Here is a 23,613-nt window from a genome sequence, read left to right as displayed (position 1 = left end):
TTTGCAACGATTTTGACAGCTCATGCATACGTCATACTTTCAGAGAAGTTTGACGTTTAATATAACACTTGCACTGCGAGTGCCTTATCAAAATCGTTTTGGTCTAAGTCTGTAGTTCGTTTTTTTTTAGCATTAGAAATAAGGTAAACAATCTTGATGTGTCTTTTAATCGAAAAACACATTTTAAAAATAAGTTACGGCAAATATGTAACAATGATGAATGTATTACGATCATTTATATTCTTTTGCTTTCATAAGTAATAGTTACTGATTTATAAAAAGCGTTTTTCAATTAAAAAACATGTCAAGATCGCTTACCCTCTTTTAAGTTCTTTCTAATGCTAAAAAAAAGGAACTATACCGTAACGTACCGTATAATAATTTGATATGACTTACGACAGTTTGAATTCAAGGGAAAAAAACTATGGGACCATTTATGTGTTTTTAATTATAGGAACAGATCAATTATTTACGTTTGAAACACGACTACAGAAGTATTTCACAGGTAATCGATACAACCAAGGTCGCAATTAGATCAAACGAGACTTGACTTTGAAAAGTTTATGTCATTAGTAGTGAATAATGTTCTGGAGTTTAGAAGGTAGTCGCTGAAAACTTTGGTATTATTTAAATTGACATTTTGACTTTTGATCGCGTACAGTTTTGACGGCACGCTTTTGCATAGAAGACTTTTTCGTCACACTTGCTTGTAAAACGTGTACTTATAGATGTACATAATTATTTTCCATCGTATTTTCATGAAAACTTACGATGTCTTGTTATTTCAGAAATGCTCGGTAAAAAGAGTACTGAGGTTGACTGAAGTAGCATGACAAATACGAATGTTTCCGAGAAATTACGGTGGAAAACAGTAAAATTATGCACTACATCTGTAGAATGTTTGAATACGAAAGCGATGCGTTCCGTAAATCCTTTGGGTATTGAAATTAACAATTATTTTATCTTCGTAATGCTTGAAGTATTAAAATTAACAATTAATGTAATTGCTTAATTAAGAGGCAAGAAATTGTGTAATTTATAGCTCAAATACAGCGATTTTACTATCGTATTTTACCTTGACAAGATATTATTTGGCCTTCGATATGTTGCGGATATTCTGTGGTACTTATTTATTTTACTGGCAAAAATACTTTTTGACAACATACGTTGAAAGACATTGAATGTCATCGGTGTATACAGGGTGTTACTGACCATCGGGCTTTAAATCCAGGGCTCGATTCGACAGCAGGCCCTCTCGCTCGCTAAACTGAGCTACTTTTATTATGGCACCAACCCCGCGGTCCCGAAAAATTTTTTTACGTTTTCATACATTTTGTCTGATCAGATGTCGACGTTTTCTATGGACAAGCCAACATTTTTTCCCCGATTTTAGGGTTGGTCCCATAGTAAAAGTAGCTCAGTTTAGCGAGTAAAAGCAAGCCCTGGAATTAAAGCCCCATGGTCAGACACATACTGTATACGAATAAAATATTTCGCAATTAAAAATGATTTTATAGCCATTTTGTTTTTATTTTATTTAGTTGTCAAGCGGACCCGCTCCTATGAGCTGCGGAAAAATGCCAGGACAACGCGAGGAAGACGAAACGATTTTACAACAAAAAATGGCAAAAATGATGGACAAAGATGCCAGAAAAACTAAGTTTGAATGGAACATAATTGTGCACTACATCTGTAGGAGCATTGTTGCCAATGTTGCCATTATGTAAGGTTGTAGCAACAATATCTCAAGGCTAAATAGAATGTTGCCAGTCTTCACTAATTATTATTGAACTTTTCGACAAATGAATTTAGGCAATGTGAAGGTTAGTCTAATCAGTCTTAGATTAAAATTTGAAATAAAATGGGGCATTATCTATGAAAAGGGACCTTATTGTCGATGGCGCTTACGCCGCACAGCGTCGCGCGGCAATGTATTTATATCGGAGAGTTAATAATGGCGTAAGCGCCATTGACAATAAGGTCCCTTTTCATAGATAACGTCACAAATCCATTTGTAAAGATTGAGCGTATTATAAGCGGTAAATATACTATATGTCGATGAAATATTTTACTATAAAATAATATTTGAAATAATTTATTAAACTTTGAAGAAAAACATTTTTAATTGACATTGCACTATAAAACAAAATGGAAGATCCGTGCTATTATTTCTGATCAATTTGCCCTAATAATTTTAATATAAAGATATGTGTATGAGATATGGAAATGGCACATTTTCGTAGACAAATTAAAGCTTAATTTTATAACTAGGTGGAAATTCGAAAGCTGGTAAGTATAAAATGTAAATTTTAGCAGTTATGATACATAGGCCACACTTACTTACAAATGTAAAAACATGGTGTAAAAACCAGCCACATACACTGCATTTACAAAATTATCTCGGCATATACTTAAACAGAAAGTTTTACAATTTTAACGTTATGGCATGCAATATTTTTATGCATAGTAAAATAATATTTTGGAGCATAATAGCTGTGGCCACGCCAATCGAGCTTAATATATAATTATTTAGGTACCGTAAAAGTATAAAACTTTGCCCTTTATTATAACTTTGCCCACTGCGTCACAGTTTAGTAAAAGCGAAATTACTTAAAAGTAGTTACAGATACAGTTTCTGAAGAAAGTGAAGAAAGCGTATCTGTAACTAGCAGCTGTATTCGAACAATGAGATACGTCAAATACTAGATATTGAAACAAGTGTCAAAAGTGACGTTTTTGTTTGAAGAAACACTTGTTTGACACTGACATATCCGATCCATATCGTTTCAATATCTAGTATTTGACGTATCTCATTGTTCGAATAATTTCGCTTTTACTGAACTGTGACGCGGAGGGCAATGTTTTAAAGGGCAAAGTTTTGTACTTTTACTGTATTCGGTTTTTGACAAGGAAGAATGACAATTAAAAACATTGTTGTCCTTGTATAGATAAGTAGAAGTGATGTCCTTGTAAAATTGTAAAACCGCTGAATAAGTAGTCTCAAGACTGAAATTATGTAATACGTATTTACAAAGAGAATAAAAAGTTGTTGATTCTGTCATCTAAGATAAATGAAATGAAATCGTCGGGTGACAAGCAAAAGTCACTAAGTACTATCAAAAAATTAAAGTAACAATGCACTTTATTACACTTGTAACACGTGTAGTTAGTGACTTTTGCTTGTCACCCGACGAAATAGTGTATTTTTTTTTGAAAACAGAATAATGCGATGACACTTATATTTATAACAGTTACAATATTATAAACATATTAGAAATAATCAAGAATAACTAATTTTGCATGATACATGAACCTATACATAATTAGTTACATATATCTATAACTATTCTGAAATATAATTACAAATAGCAACAAGAATATCAGTCGGATATTTGAAATTGACTTTTTACAAAACTTTTTAATTTTTATTAATAACACACGCACTTTTGAAAGTCAGTTTAAGTGTTTTGAAAGTCACTTTTAGTGTTCTTGAAAATTGACGAAGTAAAATAACAGTTTTCGAACTGATTTTCGTAACATTTTTAAACCGAACTTTGTCACTAGTTTTTTTAACAAAAACAACATCATTGTCATTAATATAATTGTAAAATCTAGTGATTAATATCTGACCATGGTTATAGTTATATGTATTGTGTGAGTGATCAAATATTAATGACCAGAATATTAATTTACTATTCATAGTTTTCACTGTCACTACTTTTATAGTTATTTTGGTAAATGTCTTTTATTTTTTTATTACACGTGCGTCGCTAGCGGTGATTGGAGGCCATTACCTGAAAAAGATACTAATGTTATACTTATATTAATGTTCTGTGAGATTTGTACATTTTAAACTAACAAATAAACATACATTTTGAGCATTATTTAAAATCAAAAATCATGAAAAGATACGAAACTGAAATGGGTCCTCAGATGAAAAGGATACTCTAGGTAAATTAAAAAGCTATCGGTAAATTTTAAATAAAATAATGCCCAATAATCGAAAATATAAAATTAAGTACCTTATTTATTTTGTATTTAAAAAGTCAAAGCAAACTAAAATTTAAACGTCATTAAAATTTGCGTCAAAATCTACAATAATTTAGAAGTCAAAATCTACAATAATGATAATGACACAGAGATAAGCATAGTAGGAATAAAAATTAGCACATTGAAGAATCTGACTTCATCTTTAAAAGCTGGTACACCTAAAAAGTACTGATGAGAGAGACCCCATACTAGCGTCTTTTGAGCGTTGGCGTCTAGTCAGCGCTATGGAAAATTATGTGGGAAATGATGAAAAAAACAAGAAAAAATGAATTTATTTTCAAATAAACTCAAGTCCATTCTATTAAAAAAATCATACTATACCATCGAAGAATTTATGCAGGATGATCTATGATTGAAAACAAAGTTCCTATACTTAGATAGTAATAAATATGTAGTAATAATATAAGTTAACGTTAAGTAAGACTATTTTTCTGTACTAAATATTATATTTAGTTAATGTATTTAGTTATAAGGATAATTGCCATACCCTACCAGGGTGCCATGCGACCCATTTCCATTGTAACATCTTTTGTATTATACCATGTTTTGCAATAAACGATACTATACTATACTATGTCGCCGCGCAGTTGCGGCAACATCAACCAGGAGCTTAGCGGCCTGGCCACGACTTGGTGGTGGTGGTGGTGGTAACCATAGGTGGGAACGAAAGGTCCGCTTCAACCTATGGTTGCCGCTGCCGCCGCCGCCAGTCGCGCAATAGTGGCCGAGCTGATAGAGTTGACTAGACGCCGACGCTTGAGAGACGCTAGTATGGGCTAAATAATTTTCAACTTACCTTTCTTAGTGACAGTAACAGCATTGCTAATGGTTCTATTCGATGGGGCTAGTATGTAGTGGGCGCTGGGCGACTGTGGTGTCGCCGATGATGTTGCAACCCCGATCTAAGGAGAAAATGTAACAGAAATTAGAATAATATCCTAATCTTACTAATATTTTAATATCTAGGGTTCCCTCAAACAAACAAGTCGCTCAAAAGTCTACATAATGGCCACGACCACTCTGTCAAGAGTGTAACGAAGAAGAAGAAGAAGGGTTCCCTAGGTACCTCAAAAGCAAAAATCGGAACGCTTATAGGATCACTCTGTAGTCCGTCCGTCCGTCGGTCTGTCAAGAGCCTTTATCTCGGGAAAGCGTAAAGGTATTGAATTCAAATTAAAACCATATACTCAAGTCTACGGTCACTTTTAGCTGTAAAAAAATCAAACTCCTAAGTTACGTAAAAAAAGATGGCCGTGTATGCCGCAAAAAAATGTAAATTTAGACACTCAAGAGAATCAAAATTTATAGGGTATTTCCCGATGACCTAGAACTATGAAATTTGGCAAGTAATTATCGCCTTACATTACAAATAAAGGGGGGAAAATCTCAAAAGTATAAATTTGTAAAACGAAAAAAAAAAGTTAAATTGTACCGAACCATCGGTGAGCGAGTCCGACACGCATTTGACAGGTTTTTAATCGGAAGTTTGTATGTAATGACTAATAATACGTGAGTTATCCCATATAATTTACCTTGTGTATTCTCTATTATGTACTTCTAAGTATTATGTTAAGTATAAGTTAGTCAGTAAGCTAGTTTAGTTAGTAGTTTTAAGATCATATTGTATGCTCGTAATGGGCAAACTGTTGATTTGATATCTCCATCTTATGTACACAGTTTAAAATTAATAAATATTTTAAGTACTTTACTTTACTTCTAATCTCTTTGATCTGTTGACTTGACTTTGACCCCCATATTGATTCCAATAAAAATTTCAATCGAAAAAAAAATTCAAATTCTACATCACAATACAATGTTAGTCTAAAACCATAAACTCACCGCCGGTTGCGTGCTATCCGTAGACATTGTAGAAGTTGTTATAGGGCTAGTTGCGCACTGCGGTGACGCTAAACTCGTCGGTGATGTGATCGAGTGTGACGATGTACCTACAACAAACGGATTTCATAAGAATACAACGTACCTATTACAAACCTAAAACGAAAAATTATAAAAATTTAAACGTTTTATTGTTGGGAACACAAACACAAACACTACAAAAAACACTCCACAACACTTATTAACTCACATTATAGACGGGTCTAACGCGAATTTTATTCAATTACCTTACCGACGTTTCCACACAGGTTTCACTGGTCGTGGTCGCGGCTGACTGATGTCCCAGCAAAATGTCAAAACAGAGATTTTGAGAGAGATTGAGAGAGAAACGTCGGTAAATCAAGGTAATTGAATAAAATTCGCGTTAAACCCGTCTATAATGTGAGTTAATATGTGTTCAAAACGCGAAAGTTTAAAATATTATACTCCACAACACTATTATAAAATAAAAACACTACCTACTATATAAATAACGAACCGAAATAAATGTCCTATACGAAGAGTTAGTGACCAAGGCCTCCAGTGCCTAGGCCAGCTTTGTTTTCAGCCCTGGGCACTGGAAGCTTTGGTAATTTTTTCGTCGTATATGACATTTATTTCGGTTTGTTATTTATACATGTAGTGTTTTTACTTCTTGATAGTAGTGTTGTGAATTGTTTTTTAGTAGTGTTTGTGTGTTTGATAATTTGTTTGTCCCTAACAATAAAAAGTGTAAATTATTTTGATTTTTGGTATAAGTAGTTAAAACACTTAGGTACCATAATATATTAAAAACTGAAAGAAAATTTGAAAATAATACATTCCATACTGACTGTTGTAGTTAGATTGAGCAATTTCAATAGATCCTATAAAGAAACTGCTTTTACAACAGAATTCGGACAGAATGGCCATGGGTCTTTTTTTTTCAAAACAAGTCTTAAAACCTCACCTGAAGGCATCACAACGGAACTTCGCACGGACGAGTAAGGCGGGGGCGCGGGAGTTGATGCAGGCTTCGCCGTGTTCACAGTGAAGCCTAAGGCCCCTGATCGCAGGTGGGGGTTGCCGTATGTGGCGGCGTAACGGACGTCAACTCCTTGTATGATACCGCCGTTTGGTACCCGACTCACTAGAACAAAATAAGTTTAGTTAATCATCATTGGTTCTGCAGACTCTCAGATATTAGGAAAACGACCAAAATAGAAGACGTCTCCCAGAGAATCCGAACACGTAACACATTCAGGGCCAAGATCCCGACTGTCGGGTACACTGTTCTTAGCGACTACGCGCTACATACGGCGAATGGTGGCTATACGCGCTACGAGCGTAACCCGTAACACTTAGTGGCCATGAATGTGTTAAATGGAAATGGACCGGGCACATGATGGTCACAAAAGGACAAATGGACAAAAGATGTCACAGAATGGTACCAAAGAGGATAGAAAAGACCGCAATGTAAACCGTACAAAAGATGGGAAGATGCATGGTATAATAATATACTCCGCCTGGTACTCTCTTCCCGTCTTTTCTAGGTCACCTGACTGACACAAGCCTACGTCATCACGCGACAGCGCTATATGATAATATGCGATAGCGCTATTATATAGCGGCCATGTTATTGTGACGTAGGCTTGTGGCACTCTGGGAAGAGAAGACCACGTTTTATTAGACTAGGGGAAGATGACTTGAAGACTGGAGAAGATTTTCAAAAAACCGCGAGGAGTGGCGCCGCCTGGAGGAGGCCTATGTCAACAGCCTGACAAAGGAAAATAAACAGAAAATAAAAGAGTAAACACATAAATAAATAAAACATATATAGATACTTGTAGAAAAATCTTACCTTCAGTGGTCGGCAACCCAAGGTTGTTCAACGCGTTGCTGCTATCCTGCCTTTTGCGTTGTAGCGAGTTGTTCTGCGACCCATTCCCAGGGTTAAATTGCACTGTTGAAGACGTATCTACGCTCCTTGGAAGACTACCATTGACAGATCTACAACAATAGGATATACAATTAAGAACAGCACTAACTCGCAGCCAAAAAGCCGCTCCCATACAATCAATGTTTTTTCGAATAGAAATTACACAAATACACATCTCGTTATGTCATCCTTTGCGCCATTTCATTAGAGGCGTTTAATGAACGGCCTAGGCGTCTAATTGGCTGGCTAATTTAACCAAAAAGCTGCGACATGGATATCATCATCTCAGCCATAAGACGTCCACTGCTGAACATAGGCCTCCCCCTTGGACCTCCATTCGTACCGGTTGGAAGCCACCCGCATCCAGCGTCTTCCGGCGGCTTTAACAAGGTCGTCCGTCCATCTTGTGGGTGGACGTCCTACGCTGCGTTTGCTAGTCCGTGGTCTCCACTCGAGCACTTTTCGACCCCATCGGCCATCTTCTCTGCGCGCAATGTGGCCTGCCCATTGCCACTTCAGCTTGCTAATCCGGTGAGCTATGTCGGTGACTTTAGTTCGTCTACGGATCTCCTCATTTCTGATTCGATCACGCAGAGAAACTCCGAGCATAGCCCTCTCCATAGCTCGTTGAGCGACTTTGAATTTTGAGATGAGGCCGATAGTGAAAGACCACGTTTCGGAGCCGTAAGTCGTCGCTGGTAACACACATTGATTAAAGACTTTCGTCTTGAGGCACTGAGGTATGTCGGACGAAAAGACATTACGTAGTTTCCCGAACGCTGCCCAACCGAGTTGGATTCGGCGGTTGACCTCCTTCTCGAAGTTGGACCTACCTAATTGGACTGCTTGTCCTAGGTAGATGTACGAGTCAACAACTTCGAGTACCGAGTTCCCAACAGAGACTGGGATGGGCACAACATTGGCATTTGACATAAGTTTCGTCTTGTCCATGTTCATTTTCAAGCCCACCCGTTGTGAAACTCGGTTGAGGTCATCGAGCATCATGCTGAGTTCCTCCATCGACTTTGCCATGACTACGATATCGTCGGCAAACCGAAGGTGAGTGATGTATTCGCCGTTGATGTTGATGCCAAGTCCTTGCCATTCCAGGAGCTTGAAGGTGTCTTCCATTACGGCAGTAAACAGTTTCAGAGAGATAACGTCTCCCTGCCTTACGCCTCTTTGCAATGGAATCGCCTTCGTGCTCTGCTCCTGTACTCGGACCGACATGGTGGCGTTACTATACAAATACTTCAACACTTCGATGTACCGATAGTCAATATGGCATCGCTGAAGAGACTCAAGCACCGCCCATGTTTCCACCGAATCGAAGGCTTTCTCATAGTCCACAAACGCTAAGCATAATGGTAAGTTATACTCTTCGGTCTTCTGTATAACTTGCCGCAGCGTATGGATGTGGTCTATGGTACTATAGCCTTTTCGAAACCCGGCTTGTTCGGGAGGCTGGAAGTCATCAAGTCTGTGTTCGAGACGGTTCGTGATGACCCTTGAAAACAGCTTATAGACATGGCTCAGAAGCGTGATGGGTCTGTAGTTCTTCAATAGGCTGTTATCGCCTTTTTTGAAAAACAGCACCACCTCGCCTCTATTCCATGTTTCAGGCGTTTTGCCCTCGCACAAGACGGAATTAAAGAGCTTCTGGAGGACTTTAAGTGCCGGTGTTCCACCCGCTCTCAGAAGCTCTGAAGTGATTCCGTCTTTTCCCGGCGCCTTGTTGTTCTTAAGCTGCTTCAGGGCCATCCTAATCTCGTACAGACTGATATCCGGGATATCTTCGGTATAATGTCGGGACAGCTTGGCTCTTGGATCTCCTACCAAGCTGTCGACGGGCTTTGCGATCGAAGTGTATAACTGTCCATAGAACCTCTCGATCTCGCCTAAAACCTCCGCTTTGCTCGACGCTATGCTGCCATCTTCCCGTTTCAGCTTCGTCAGCTGGCTTTGCCCAATAGACTTGTCCTTTGCGAACACTTTGGAGCCTTGGTTTCGCTCAATAGTCTCTTTAATACGGTTAGTATTAAAGAGACGCAGATCATGTCGCAAGGACTTAGATATACGTCTATTGAGTTGCCTATATGACTTCGCGTCATCGGGAGACTGCAACTGTAGCGAGCGTCGTTCAGCCATGAGGTTTAAGGTTTGCTCGGTCAATTTCTGAGGTCTATCTTTACGGCGGGGTCTAAAAAACTTAGACCCTACTGTGTGGACAGTTTCCACTAGCCCGTCGTTGATTTCGTTCACTGAAGCCAAGTTCTCTAGGCAAGAAAAGCGGTTAGAGAGCTCGAGTTGAAAGCTTTCGGGGTTTTGAACATGGGCTCGAGTAGGTCGGAGCGTAGACTTCATCAGGCTGGACCTTTCAAGTTTAATATTGATATTCAGTGAGCCTCTTACGATTCGGTGATCACTACCGGTCTTTACCCTGTTGATCACAGAGACATCGCTGAATATCCGTTTCTTGTCGGTCATGATGAAGTCTATCTCGTTTCTCGTGGAACCGTCAGGACTCATCCAGGTCCATTTCCTGTGAGGCGGCTTCTGGAAGAAAGAGTTCATCACGAAGAGTTCCTCTCTCTCCAGAAAGTCGGCCAGCCTCTGACCCCTAGGGTTCCGTTGCCCATACCCAAATTGCCCCACTCTCAACTCATCACCGCTTCTCTTGCCCAACTTTGCGTTGAAGTCCCCCATAACAACAGTAAAGTAGGTTTTAGAAGTATGTATGGCCCTACTTACGTCTTCATACATAGCCTCTACTTCATCATCGGAGTGTTACGAGGTCGGTGCGTATACCTGAATGACCTTCAGCGAATATCTTTTGGATATTCTGAGTATTAGGTATACGACCCTGCTCGACACACTGTCGATGGTTATTATGTTGTTTATGAGGGACTTGTGAACGAGAAACCCGACACCACCTTGGGACTGTTGGTCGCCCTCCCGGTGGTAGAGCAAGTTACCAGACTTCAGGGTTGTCGTGTCCTCCCCCTCTCTACGGACTTCGCATAACCCTACAAACACGACATGGATATGTTGGAAAGTAACAAAAATATAACATCATAAACGTACTCTACATCAAACATAAACATCCTTTCGGAACTAAGGGCTGATATAATTACATTGCGGGCTATTGGTTACGTCCAATTCAACCGACCGATCAAAACCCGCAATGTAATGAAACTCGCATGCGAGTTCTCGCATCGTCTATATGAGCCCTTATTCATTCATTTTTAATTCGAACGACTCACAAATTGGACAACAGAGGCACTAAAATTAATTTGCTCGCAATTGACAGGCGCAATTAATCAAAACTGTACGCATGACGGCAAGTAATGGTGTCACATTACTCAAATGAGAGTAACAAACTGGACGTAGATCATAATTTACCACTAGATGGTTCATTTAATGCTAATAACGCGGCACGATATTACAACGCTGTTTTTAATGAATTAATATTTCATATTATTACCAAATGGAAACGCCTTGTCTGTAATTTTCGGTACGATACAGTCGGGCGATTTTTGCGAGGCACGTCAAACGTAAAAATAGCCATGTCAGATAAACGTCAGTCCATACAATGTGTATGACAATTGGCCACCTATTTTCGACAGACGGGAACACCTGTTAATGGCTACTCTGTTTGGTTATATCCTCTAAGTTCATATAACTCAAACGTCGTATGGATTAGATGTGTCAGTGTCAAAAGTGACGCTTTTGTTTGAAGAAACGTCACATTTGATACTGACATGTCTAATCCATATCGTTTCTAGATCTATTAATTGACGTATTGGTTCTGCAATAAATGAAATGAAATGAATGAAATAAAATGAAATGAAATCTTAAAGTACGAATCGGGCCCAGAGACGTGAAAAGTGTCGGTCAAAAATTGGATTCGCCCAAGTGCGGTGTTTAATAGGAGATAATCTATGATCGAGCTTTACCTGTTAGGAGTTAATTTGTCCGCGCTGAGCGTGGGCGATTGTACTCTCAAAGACCCGGGGGTGTAATCGTGCCCATAATGCACGTAGGTCTGGTAGCCGTTTACCTGCGGACAAAAAATTGTATTTTTTTTTCAAAAAAGATAATATTTTCGTTGCTAGTTTTTTTTATCTCTGACGGTATTTTTCTTCTTTTTATCAAACGATTTTTATTAACTTTACGAGTAAAGTACGTATAAGTTCAAATTTGATCCGATAACATATTTCAAATCAAAAGCATGTTTTTGTAAACAAAATCTAATATGAAAAAACAGAAATGTATTCTTGTAATTCAAAAGAAGCATATTGCAAGTTCAAAATGACAATCAAACAATTAAACCCTCGAATTGCAATTGATCCCAAAATTTCTATTGAAAAGCATTTCGAGTTTTCCTTGTAAAACAGAATTGTAATTTTAGAAGAGTAAAGACCGGAAAATTCTCTTTTACACTGAAAGGTGGAATTGATTGAGACCTTTTAGGAATTTTATTGATTCCTTTGTTTTTTTATTTTTTTCATTAGAGGATACTTTTCCGGCACTGGATTGGCGTTTCTTTTAGCGAAGCCTTTTTTACTTTATGTTTTGTGCATGCTTCAGTTAAATTAGCATTTTTTATCTGCATACTTTTTACTGTGTAAATAAAAACTTCTCTACATGTCTTTGTAATTGATAGTTTTTCCTATATCAACTCTACTTACTCTACTGAAAATTTTACATATATTTTTTATGTTCATCTTATGTTGTTTTGTGACAATAGTCAGAAGACGTTCATTTTCACGTCATTTTCACACACGGTTTATGGTCGAAAAAGCTCTTGAGTAGAAACAAGGTAGCTCTTGAAGGGGCGATTACACAAAAGATCCAGATGGGCCGAAGCGTGTGCAAGGGTGTTTAAAACAATAAGTTACATTTATCTAAAAATCTCACCTTGTAACAATCCGCATACGCCGGGTCCGTATAGTCGTTGCTATATCTATAAGGCTGGTAGTTATTCTGACTTATAGAGTTGAGAGGCACAGAGCCGGCCAGTGGTATGCCACTGCCAAGCTTGGCGTTGGAGCACAGCGTGCTGTCTGAACCTGTGTTGGGGTAGTCCTGTGAAAGAAAACCAAGGTTGTATCCTTCCATTTATCCTTTAATTCAAAAATTTGTAACTGTATTTGTAACTTTGTAACCAACACATACTGCCTGATGCTAATTTTAAAATATATCAATTAAGAGATCTAGAAACGATATGGATTAGATGTGTCCGTGTCAAAAGTGACACTGATATTTCTCATCCATATCGTTTCTAGATATTTTAATTAACGTACCTATCTTAAAGTTCGAATCTGGCCACTATAAGGGCCCCCCCACATCTGGCGTCTTTCGAGCGTCGGCGTCTACAATTCTATGGCCGACGTCGACGCAACGTCGACGCAGCGTCGACGCAACTGCGCAGCGACGTCATTTTTTTTCCATAGCGCTGGACCGACGCCGACAGACGCCGACGCTCGAAAGACGCCAAATGTGGGGGGGCCCTAAGCACAATACGATTATGGATGTAAACCGTAACAAATTTTACAAATTGCTCCTCGTAGTTTGCGAATAGTCTAGTAGCAATTAAAATTTCCCAGTAAACCTTTACTACGCTTAAAATAATTATTTGAATTTGACCGAAGTGTTGTCATTTAAAACATTCAACCAAACTGACGAATATTTTGTGTACAAAAAACTCCAATCACTTTTTGCCAAGCGTTCGGTAAATCCCGTTAAATCAATTATTTTTAAAAGCCACTATTGTCTCCTGTCAAAAGCAATTTAATTATTCAAATATCGTGTTTTTACGTGATTTTGTTTGTTTACAAAAAGTTCCATGTCAGCTAACAATAAGTGTATAGATAAGCATCTACTAGACTAAAATGTAATAAACTCTCTTAATTGTTAACAATGAACGAATTAGGAGCTCAAAAAGGTAATATTGTCTTAATAAGAGTTAAAAAGTACTTCAGGGCAATAAAAGTGTATTTTGTTCGTTATTGCCCTATTAAAGCTAATGGTTTTAGCGTTGTTACATCATTTTGTTAAATATGGTATTAACATTATTTAAGCTAACGAAAATATAATTTTACTTTGCTGGACAGTGGTTAATGTATTGTGGGTTCCAGCCACAATCAAATAAAAAAAATTCGCGAATTTTATGGACAGCATTTTAATGTATGAATTTTATTCGTTTGGTATATCTGGAAAACCGTCTACTCTACAAGATCTTCTACGACTATTTAGTTGGAAAATATTATTATATCTCAACTAATGTATCTAAATTAAGCAATAAATAAATGGTAAAGGCCAATGTGGCCAAATATATCGTGACACGCAATTGCAAGCTTTGATTCTACCTACACGCCTCTGTCTTTAACATACACATGGGTGTAACAGTATAATATTTGGTTACTTTAGACATCATTTTCTATTTGATGCTTACTTTGACTTGAGTTTTGTTAAATATTTCTCTAGTGCGACTGGTTTGGCCAATTGTCATGGAGCTACACAATCTTATAAAAGAAAACCTTTAATAGTTTTCGACGTTTTATTTCCTTTATTCATCATTCTTCTTAGGCTAGGTTTTTATAATATGAATATAAAAGTAAAATATAAAAACACTTACAAAACAATAAAAAGTACATATAAACACATTATAAAAAACCTAACCTAGGGTGCCGCCAGCAGCGGGGCAAGGCCCAAGCTACCGGTGGTCAGGGCTGCAGAGAGAGGAACCGGCGGACTATCCGTTTTATTATTATTATTTTAATTTGCATCACTTCAACTTTTTTCAAGTAAATAGTACCTCTTTTAAATAAAAACTCTTCTCATAGTTCATAAACTCGGTAAGATCCAAATAAACTCATCAAACTATCCTCTAGCTTACAATTGCATTCAAACTTTTGAATCGCAACTCCGCTTGGCCAATTAGCCAATCAGAATGCTTCAAAATAGTTTCACTGCAAATGTTGAACTTTGCTAAATAGAATTATGCTAATTGCAACGTGGGCTCTTATTTGGTATTTCTGTTGCATTTATGCATCGGAAAAAGCATAACAATACGACTAATAGCTACAGTACGTGGTATTAATACATTGTTTAGGTTTCATATGGCCTCCAGAAACGCCTACAAATTTTCGTACATATTCCAAAATATATTTCGAACTTTTATTCAGTAGATAAAGGTTCTAAAAAAACACAATAACTGCTTCTGAGTCTCAGGAGGACAAACTTTTAATTCACTATTTGACTTTTGTGACCGACAATATTTGCCGAAAGCACCTTTGTGCATAACTGCCCAAAAGTTTGAACGAATTCAGTATGTAAGTGTGTTTTATAAATATCTAATCTTTAAATAATTATTATTACTTAAACATGTGGATTCAACTATCATTATGAGAAAACAATCAGAGAAAAATAACATTTAAGTAAAGGGTAAAAAAGTTCCAATCCGTGGAAAGTGTAAAACTTAGTAAAAGTACCTAACAATAAGTGCTCTATAATATTAATATCACTACTACTAAAGCAGTATAAAACAAACTTTAAACTTTGAAACTAACCTGAAAGTACTATTTATACATTTTGAAAGACAGTGGGAAGTAACACTCCAACCAACAATTGCAAAATTAAACATATCGCTACCTAGAACAGTGCCTTGAGGCACACCAGTATATAATTTAAGAGCGCAAGTAAGTAAATATTCTTTTTTGCTCCAAAAACATGTAAAATTACTATGAAAATTTAGAAGAAAATTATAACTAAGTAACAGTAGGCGGTTTTATTGCTAAAAAGCGATGTCTTCCAGACGGAACCTTTGGGTAGCGTATGAAGAACTGAAAATCAAAGGCGGTAGTGCAAAATGCAAGTCATTTAGTATAATTTCTTAAACTGGTTTAATTGAAGCGATTGCTAGCTAAACTACAGGATTAGTAAACAAAATGATTCCAATTTCCGAAGTAACTTTATCAATACTTACAACTTCACAACTTCCGTTAGCCTGTCGGAGTTCAAGTTTGAGATCGCTGATATTGGAGTTTCTGTCGTTTTCTTTATACAGTTCTTCCGCTGTCACTGTCACGTCGGGTTTTTCTGAAACAACACAAATTGATGAATTCCCAAAAACTTTATTCCATTGCCTTTTAATACACGTGACACATTTGTCTCGGGATAAATAAAATTGATGATACATCGAAAAACTGCGAGTAAGTTCGTAACTAAATGAAATGGAACGAAATTTGTAACTGTTTTCGTAACAATATATTGAATGATTGCTGTTAAAAAGAGAATTTGATTTTGTATTTTGTAAATGAATAATTTTAATAACAAATGTTAGTCAAGATTAGTTCAGTTACACATTAATACATTATTTAAGAAGATAAAAGCATATCCTCTGACGCTATTTTGATGTGTAATTTTGGCAATCTCAAAAAGAAATAGATAAATGGTACAAATATCGTTGTTTTCTTAACGATTCTACTTTACTCACCTTTAGGTAGACTCAAGCAATTTGATTCCTGGACAATGTCAAATGAATCAATTTGTTTGTCTTCTACGACAGTACTTAATGAGTGATGTATGTCAATTATCTAGTAGTCAAGGAATCAAATCGGTTGACTGTACTTATATCCTCAGTAAATTCTGCATATATTGTACAAACATTATTAAGATTAATGTACCTGTTACTTGCGTCTGCTTATTTTTCCTCTGCTTTCTTTGACATAATATCACAAGCATTATCAATGCCGCCACCATTATTGTTCCTGATGTCACCCCGAACAGTATTATTAGTAGTGGAAACGTTTCTGCAACAAAAGTTGTGTTACCTACTTTGTTGACGCTATATACTATTCCTCTGAATTCTTTGCTATCATTATGGTTAACAATACTTTTAATTGGTTTTTGTTTTTCGATTATACAAAATTACTAAATCTTGTATTATTTTTCTTTATATTTAAAATCTCTCGTCGGTGAGCAATTTCCAACTCGTCCGATCTTCTGCCACATACTTAACCTTCTGGTATGACACGACCAACCTTTTCTTTTATTTGGTTGAAATATTTTTTCGGTATCGTCTTGGGTCGTCCCATTTGTTTTTCGTCAAGTTCTTAAATTAGTCCTATTCTGCTTTCGTCACTCATTCTATATTCGTCACAATCGTCGGTGGTTTTCAATGTAGAATGAGTGACTAAAGCAGAATAGGACTAATTTAAGAACTTGACAAAAAACGAATGGGACGACCCAAGACGATACAATTTTTTCTCGGTCCTACTCTTCTCTTTCCCTCTATTTTTCCTTCTATTAGGTTCTTAAGGAACAGGTTGTGTCGTAGCAGATGTCCAAGTAAATCTTGTATATACTTACTGTTAGGCTTCAATATTATATCCATCGCATCGCTCCCATACTCATTGGACACATTACATCGATATGTCCCGAAGTGTTTGGATTGGCTTTCTCGTATGATCAGAGTTAAGTTTATAACACCGCCTGGCTGCGCTTCTTCGAGAAATGCGTAATCCTGTTGAGAAAATATATATGGTAGATTTTTGTATCAATAATAGGGATTGAATACAATAATAGGATCAAGGAAGAAGAGAAGACTAGCCTTATGTTGTTTGTTCATAGTAAAAAAAGGAAACTTCTTTTTTATCCTTATGTTATTTTGCATAGTATCTTACTTTAACAGAAACGGCCTCCTAACCTAGTCAATAGCGACCCTAACTATGAAACAGGAGGTTCCAGTTTCGAAATCTAGTATGGGCATTTATTTGCGTGTTTATTACAAACATTTGTTTCTGTGTTATGGATGTATTTATATATAAATCTGTTATATATAATCGTCTTGTTCATTATGAAACAATATCGAAGCAAAACATTCATCAATGTCATCATTGTTGTTATTTCTATTAATAAACCTTTCTCTGACCTTAGTTCACACCCAAAGCCTTCTACATCAACGCCTACGCGAAATGGACACGTAGAAATAACAGGAGGGTGATTCTGTATTTATAAAACTATTTATAATTTTGATCTGGTTTGCTTACCTGGTCATGTATTGAATCTATCTCTTTCCCATCGAAGGTCCACACAATGCTCTCGATGCGAGGGACTGCAAACGCTGCACATTCTATCTTTACGCTGTCTCCTTGGGACCCAAACTGGGTGTAGTTGGAAAGGATTTTTGGTGGACCTAAAAAAACATCAAAAAGTTAATCCACATCCAATTGATACCTAATCAGTTTACTGACAACAATACGTTCATCATCTTCTTCATTAGCTTCCTCGCGTTGTCCCGGCATTTTGCCACGGCTCATGGGAGCGTGGGTTCCGCTTGGCAACTAATCTCACGAATTGGCGTAGGCACTAGTTTTTTACGAAAGCGACTCGACCTTCCAACCCAGAGGGTAAACTAGGCCTTATTGGGATTAGTCCGGTTTCCGCAAGATGTTTTCCTTCACCGAAAAGCGACTGATAAATTATACCAACAATACGTTCATATCTTTTGTAAAGACTTTAAAACTATTACTATTATTATAATAGTTTTAAAGTATTATTTAAACGATCAGCAAAAATACTAATCTTACCTAACAACACAACATAACATAACATAGCAACAAAACAGCATTCTGCTGTGCAAGTCAAAACTATTTTAACCACGTATTTTTGTGATCGACGATTAAAAATATTTCTGTGAAATAAAAATAAATTTCTTTCTTTTCCCTTATCCCACGTTATGTGGGGTCGACACAACATGTTTTTCTCTTCCATTCTCCTCTGTCTTTCGTCGCCTCAGCACTCACTCCTTTCTTTCTCATACCCTCTCTCACACAATCCATCCCTCGTTTGGGTCTACCATCCGCTCTCCGTTCATAGACATTCATCCCTAACATTCTTTTGTCTAAACTTACCTTTAATAAATATGGAGCCGGACGTCTCGATTTCTGGATAGCCAGGTACGTTGGCTATGCATATGTATCTCCCGGCTGTGTGTGTATCCAGTGTTAGGGTCAGATTGGCAGTTCTACCGACTCGCTGCAACAAATAAGATAGTTTAAAATAATGTTTGTTATTAGGAGAGCTTATAATAATAATAATCCTGGTTCCCATACAGACATTTCATCTTTAAAACAAACCTGATCAATTGATAGCATTCGTAAAAAAATGTCAAATACATCCCACATAAACTTATCTTACGAACGTATTCAAGCAACGCGTGCGTTTATCAAGATCCCTTATTTCCGTATGGAGTAATGCGCTTATTGTACCTTTTGTGAGGGTTTGTTGCCTTTTTGATATGTTTATTGTGAGTGTGGGCGTCGTTGAGTTGAGGAGTCTCTTTTAAAAGTGCTTATTTCTCTATGAAAAACTATACAATAATAAGCCCTTTTGAAAACACACTCAGTTCTCACTCGGTTCTCGATTACGAAATGTTGCGAACTTCACTGGAATATTATATTATACATACAAAACTCGTGCCTCAGATCTTAACTTTATCTGCAATCTGACATACTTGAGGATAAAAGATTAGAATTAAGGTGGCCACTGACGAGCCTTCCAACAGTCCAAATAGCGTGGCTGCAATCCAAAATCAGTCCGTGAATGTCAAAAACGTACAATGTTTAATATTAGGATGCCGTCCATTTGGATGAATCCATTGTAACGGCATCCATTTGGAAGGCTCGTCAGTGGCCTGCTTTAGGAATATATTTGTATACTAGGTAATGCACCGGTTGAAAACCTCAATAAATTTGTATATAATTCTGTGGTCAAAAGCTTTTAGTCGATATTCGTATTTAATGTGGTCAGTTTATTGGTTTTAGCCACTTTTGCTAAATGAATATTGACGTATCTAAACGTTTTTGTTCATGCCAAATTGAACTGTACAGGAATCAATATAAGTTTGAAATTACAATGAACGGGAATGAAATAAAGGCCGATTTGTTTTTGGTTTAAATCTAGTAATGCAATTAATACAGTCTATGTAGGAATTCCATTATTTAACCCAGTAAATCACAAATTCCTGAGAATTTTGAGTAAATAATCATATTAACCTCGACATAATTTATTTAATTATCACACATTTATTGAAACTATCTCGCGCGGTCCAAATCGCAGCTCGTACCAATAAATTGAATTTTAAGTAAAACTATCAAACACAAGAAGCTGAGACTTGGGCTAAATAATAGACACCATCGGGGGTGTTTACCACAAACAAATCGATACTCTATAATAAAAGGTCACAAATGTATGAAAGTTCGACCATAGCCTTTAATTGCAAAATATGCTTACAATATTCTGATCCTCCTCCTGATGTAGCCACCGTATCTCAGGCGCCGGGTAACTGTCAACGTCACATGTCAACATGACAGTCTTACCGATTTCAAACCTCTTGTGCGCATTTGCGGCATTACAGTACCTATTTGATGTTGTCAACATGCGCGTTGTACCTGCAATAATATGTTACGCAACGAAGCCGCAAAAATATCTGACACGATCTTATTTGTAGAGTTATAAGCGTGTCACATACTTTTGAGGCCTTCGAAGCCTAACATATTATTGCAGGTAACTGTACCTACAGTTGAGTCTGGTCGCGGCACAATTTCCGTGCGGTATTTTGTAGCTCTTCTCATTAGGTACCATTAATTGCGTTAAAAAATTGCTAAATATACTTACAATATTCTGATCCTCCTCCTGATGTAGCCACCTTATGTCAGGCGCCGGGTAACTGTCAACGTCACATGTCAACGTGACAGTCTTCCCGATTTCGGCTTCCACGTCTTTGGGATGAGTCCTGAAGGTCGGCGCGTCTGAGGGAAGAGACACATTATTAGCGAAAGTTATAGTATAAGAATGGAACACATTAAAATAGCCACGGTGTGGGTGTCGCAAGAAATGATGTTTGCAGTTGTCTGATCAAAAGAATCGCAAGATGGGTGAAATGATGTTTGCAGTTATCTGATGAAAGAATCGCAAGATGGGTGAAATGATTTTTGCAGTTGTCTGATGAAAGAATCGCAAGATGGGTGAAATGATTTTTGCAGTTGTCTGATGAAAGAATCGCAAGATGGGTGAAATGATGTTTGCAGTTGATGAAAGAATCGCAAGATGGGTGAAATGATGTTTGCAGTTGATGAAAGAATCGCAAGATGGGTGAAATGATGTTTGCAGTTGATGAAAGAATCGCAAGATGGGTGAAATGATGTTTGCTGTTGTCTGATGAAAGAATCGCAAGATGGGTGAAATGATGTTTGCAGTTGTCTGATGAAAGACTTGTACTTAACATACAAAAGAAAAATAATGACATCAATTTCAGTTTATTCCAAGCACAAATATTTCTCCAAGTTCTTAAAATTCATTTAAAAATATTTCCTCCTATATCACTAATAAAACATCCAATAAAGATTGGTAAATGACAATCAGGCCACAAATTAAATTAAATCCTAGAATGTTAATTTTTTTTGTTGTAATATGTTTAAAATACAAAGCTTAAACATTTCTTAGTCTTTGAAATTTATCTATATATTCGACTTTCAATTCTTATTATTTGAAATTAAAATATTTATTTCAGACTCAGGATACACAATTATTAGTAGGTATTACAATAGTTAGTTAGTTATAAATATGTAAATAGTTGTTAGATATTACAGAAAAAAATATAAATCTTTGGTAAATTACTATTTGGCCAGAAATGTAATCAAATCCTAGAATTTAAATTTCTTCTTTATGATTTCTGAGTAGTCAAATTCACAATCCATTTCACGGTTATAAATAACAAATATATTTTATTTCAATGCTGTATCTAGTCACGAAACCAAACGTATTAACAACAAAAAATTTACTGACCTAAATAATATAATAATGGTGACACGAAAACCGACGCTGGGGTGACATGTTTGTGAAATACCAAATATAACTTCAATTCACTGAAGCAAAATAATATTAAATAAATTTTTAACAAGCAGAAACGTATTAAGCTTAGAATAAATTTAAAAGTGGAAAAATTTGGGCCTTGGGTGAGACTTGAACTCACGGCCTCTGGATCGATACTCCAGCGCTCTTCCATCTGAGCCACCAAGACTTCATCCATAGCCAGCAAATGAGCAAATCTTTCCACTATATTATAGGTCAAGGGGACCCTAGCGACGTCTACCGTAAGATTGTTCTTAAACGGCCACCAGAGTTCCATGTCATATTGGAAATTCACCAATTACTATGTGCTACCCATACTAATTTAAATTTTTAAAAAGCAAAAACGTCTGCGAACGATGCTATTAAGCTTAAAAAATGGAGAAATTGCTGCCTTGGGTTGGGTGAGACTTGAACTCACGGCCTCTGGATCGATACTCCAGCGCGCTGCCAACTGAACCACCACGAATCCACGTAATAAACGTGAGTCACACTTTAAATGTTGGAAGTTATTCGTATTTCCATATCTGCGTTCACTGTTTTGATTTGACGTCATGATAAGGTGCGTATTATGTACACCCGCTAATTGACGTCATAATATTCTGGGAAGCGTTGGTGGTTTCACAAATTAAACATTATTTTGTAATAAGGTAATAAACTGCTGTACTTTGTTATGTAGGTCCTAATATCTAGGTGAAACAACTTTTTCATGTCACTAATAATAATGGCAATTAGTGCGAGCGAGACGCCCGCGAGAATGACAGCTAACCGAAATGATTCCAATATCATTCTATTTCTATATATTTTTAGTCGAAAAATGCTCGACACTCGAGTGACCCGTTCTTAATATATTTAATATATCATTTGATATTTACCACTATAGCTTTTCGGTGAAGGAAAACATCGTGAGGAAACCTGCATACATCTGCGAAGAAATTCAAAGGGGTATGTGAAGTCCCCAATCCATTGGGCTAGCGTGGGGACTATAGCCCAAGCCCTCTCGCGCATGAGAGGAGGCCTGTGCTCAGCAGTGGGACGTATATAGGCTGAAATGATGATGATGTTGATGAATATCATTCTAATATCGGTTTGATGTCAATGTACGTTCGAATTGGCCTGAAAGTGTGGTTTTGTGATCATCATTATCAAAACCATCATGTGATCGCCGATCACACATCACAGAAACGAATGCGCGAGTAAAGCAGTGCGTGCCCAGACAAGGCAACTTGGCGGTTGCGTATGTGGATGCAACAGGCAACTTGGCGGTTGCGTATGTGTATTCAACGGGCAACTTTGCGGTTGCGTATGTGTATGCAACAGGCAACTTTGCGGTTGCGTATGTGTATGCGACAGGCAATTTATTTTTTCACGATCTCGGCATTGGGCCCATAGTAAAAGTTGCTCAGTATGTATTCACCTAACAATATATATAGCTTAGGTTTGGAAATTCAACCTGTATAAGCTACAATTTTATTCGAAGGTCGTAGGATTATTTATATTCCTGAATGACTTTAAAAACTTACATGTAACTTCTAACGTTCTGGAGTCTTCGCTCTTGCCAACTTCGTTGAAAACTTCACATTTGATAACAATGTCGTTATATTTTCTTGTTATACTCTCTATTTTCTGTAACAAAAAACATACATGAAATATTCAAATTCAAAATATATTTATTTCTGAAATTAATATTACAGGAGAGGCAGTACAGTGATCCCCACACTAGGCTGACTGCCCTATTCGAACTATAAGATGCGTCAATTAATAGATCTCGAAACAATTTGGATTAGATGTGTCAGTGTCAAGTGACGTTTTTGTTTGAAGAAACGTTACATTTGACACTGACACATGTAATT

At 37.0% G+C, this 23,613-nt stretch overlaps 1 protein-coding gene across 2 annotated transcripts in view; it reads right to left on the bottom strand.

Moving 5' to 3' along the window:
• Positions 1-3,185: 3,185 nt before the first annotated feature.
• The window catches only part of LOC134675856 (irregular chiasm C-roughest protein), a 62,563-nt gene continuing 42,135 nt past the window's right edge, over positions 3,186-23,613 (bottom strand). The window contains exons 9-22 of one of the 2 annotated variants that reach the window (XM_063534160.1): positions 23,284-23,386; positions 20,528-20,661; positions 18,763-18,886; positions 17,899-18,044; positions 17,219-17,372; positions 16,534-16,659; positions 15,834-15,946; positions 12,764-12,931; positions 11,800-11,903; positions 7,766-7,914; positions 6,875-7,054; positions 5,890-5,996; positions 4,847-4,952; positions 3,186-3,806 (exon numbers count right to left, since the gene is read on the bottom strand). In XM_063534160.1, the coding sequence (XP_063390230.1) occupies positions 3,757-3,806; positions 4,847-4,952; positions 5,890-5,996; positions 6,875-7,054; positions 7,766-7,914; positions 11,800-11,903; positions 12,764-12,931; positions 15,834-15,946; positions 16,534-16,659; positions 17,219-17,372; positions 17,899-18,044; positions 18,763-18,886; positions 20,528-20,661; positions 23,284-23,386 (1,764 nt within the window). In that variant the 3' untranslated portion in view covers positions 3,186-3,756. The remainder of the gene's footprint in view (positions 3,807-4,846; positions 4,953-5,889; positions 5,997-6,874; positions 7,055-7,765; positions 7,915-11,799; positions 11,904-12,763; positions 12,932-15,833; positions 15,947-16,533; positions 16,660-17,218; positions 17,373-17,898; positions 18,045-18,762; positions 18,887-20,527; positions 20,662-23,283; positions 23,387-23,613) is intronic. The other variant, XM_063534161.1, reaches the window with a different exon arrangement.

The sequence above is a fragment of the Cydia fagiglandana genome, chromosome 23 (assembly GCF_963556715.1).
Source record: "Cydia fagiglandana chromosome 23, ilCydFagi1.1, whole genome shotgun sequence".
Lineage (NCBI taxonomy): Eukaryota > Metazoa > Arthropoda > Insecta > Lepidoptera > Tortricidae > Cydia > Cydia fagiglandana.
Note: the sequence above shows the minus strand (reverse complement) of the source record. Positions and strands in the feature narration are given on the sequence as shown.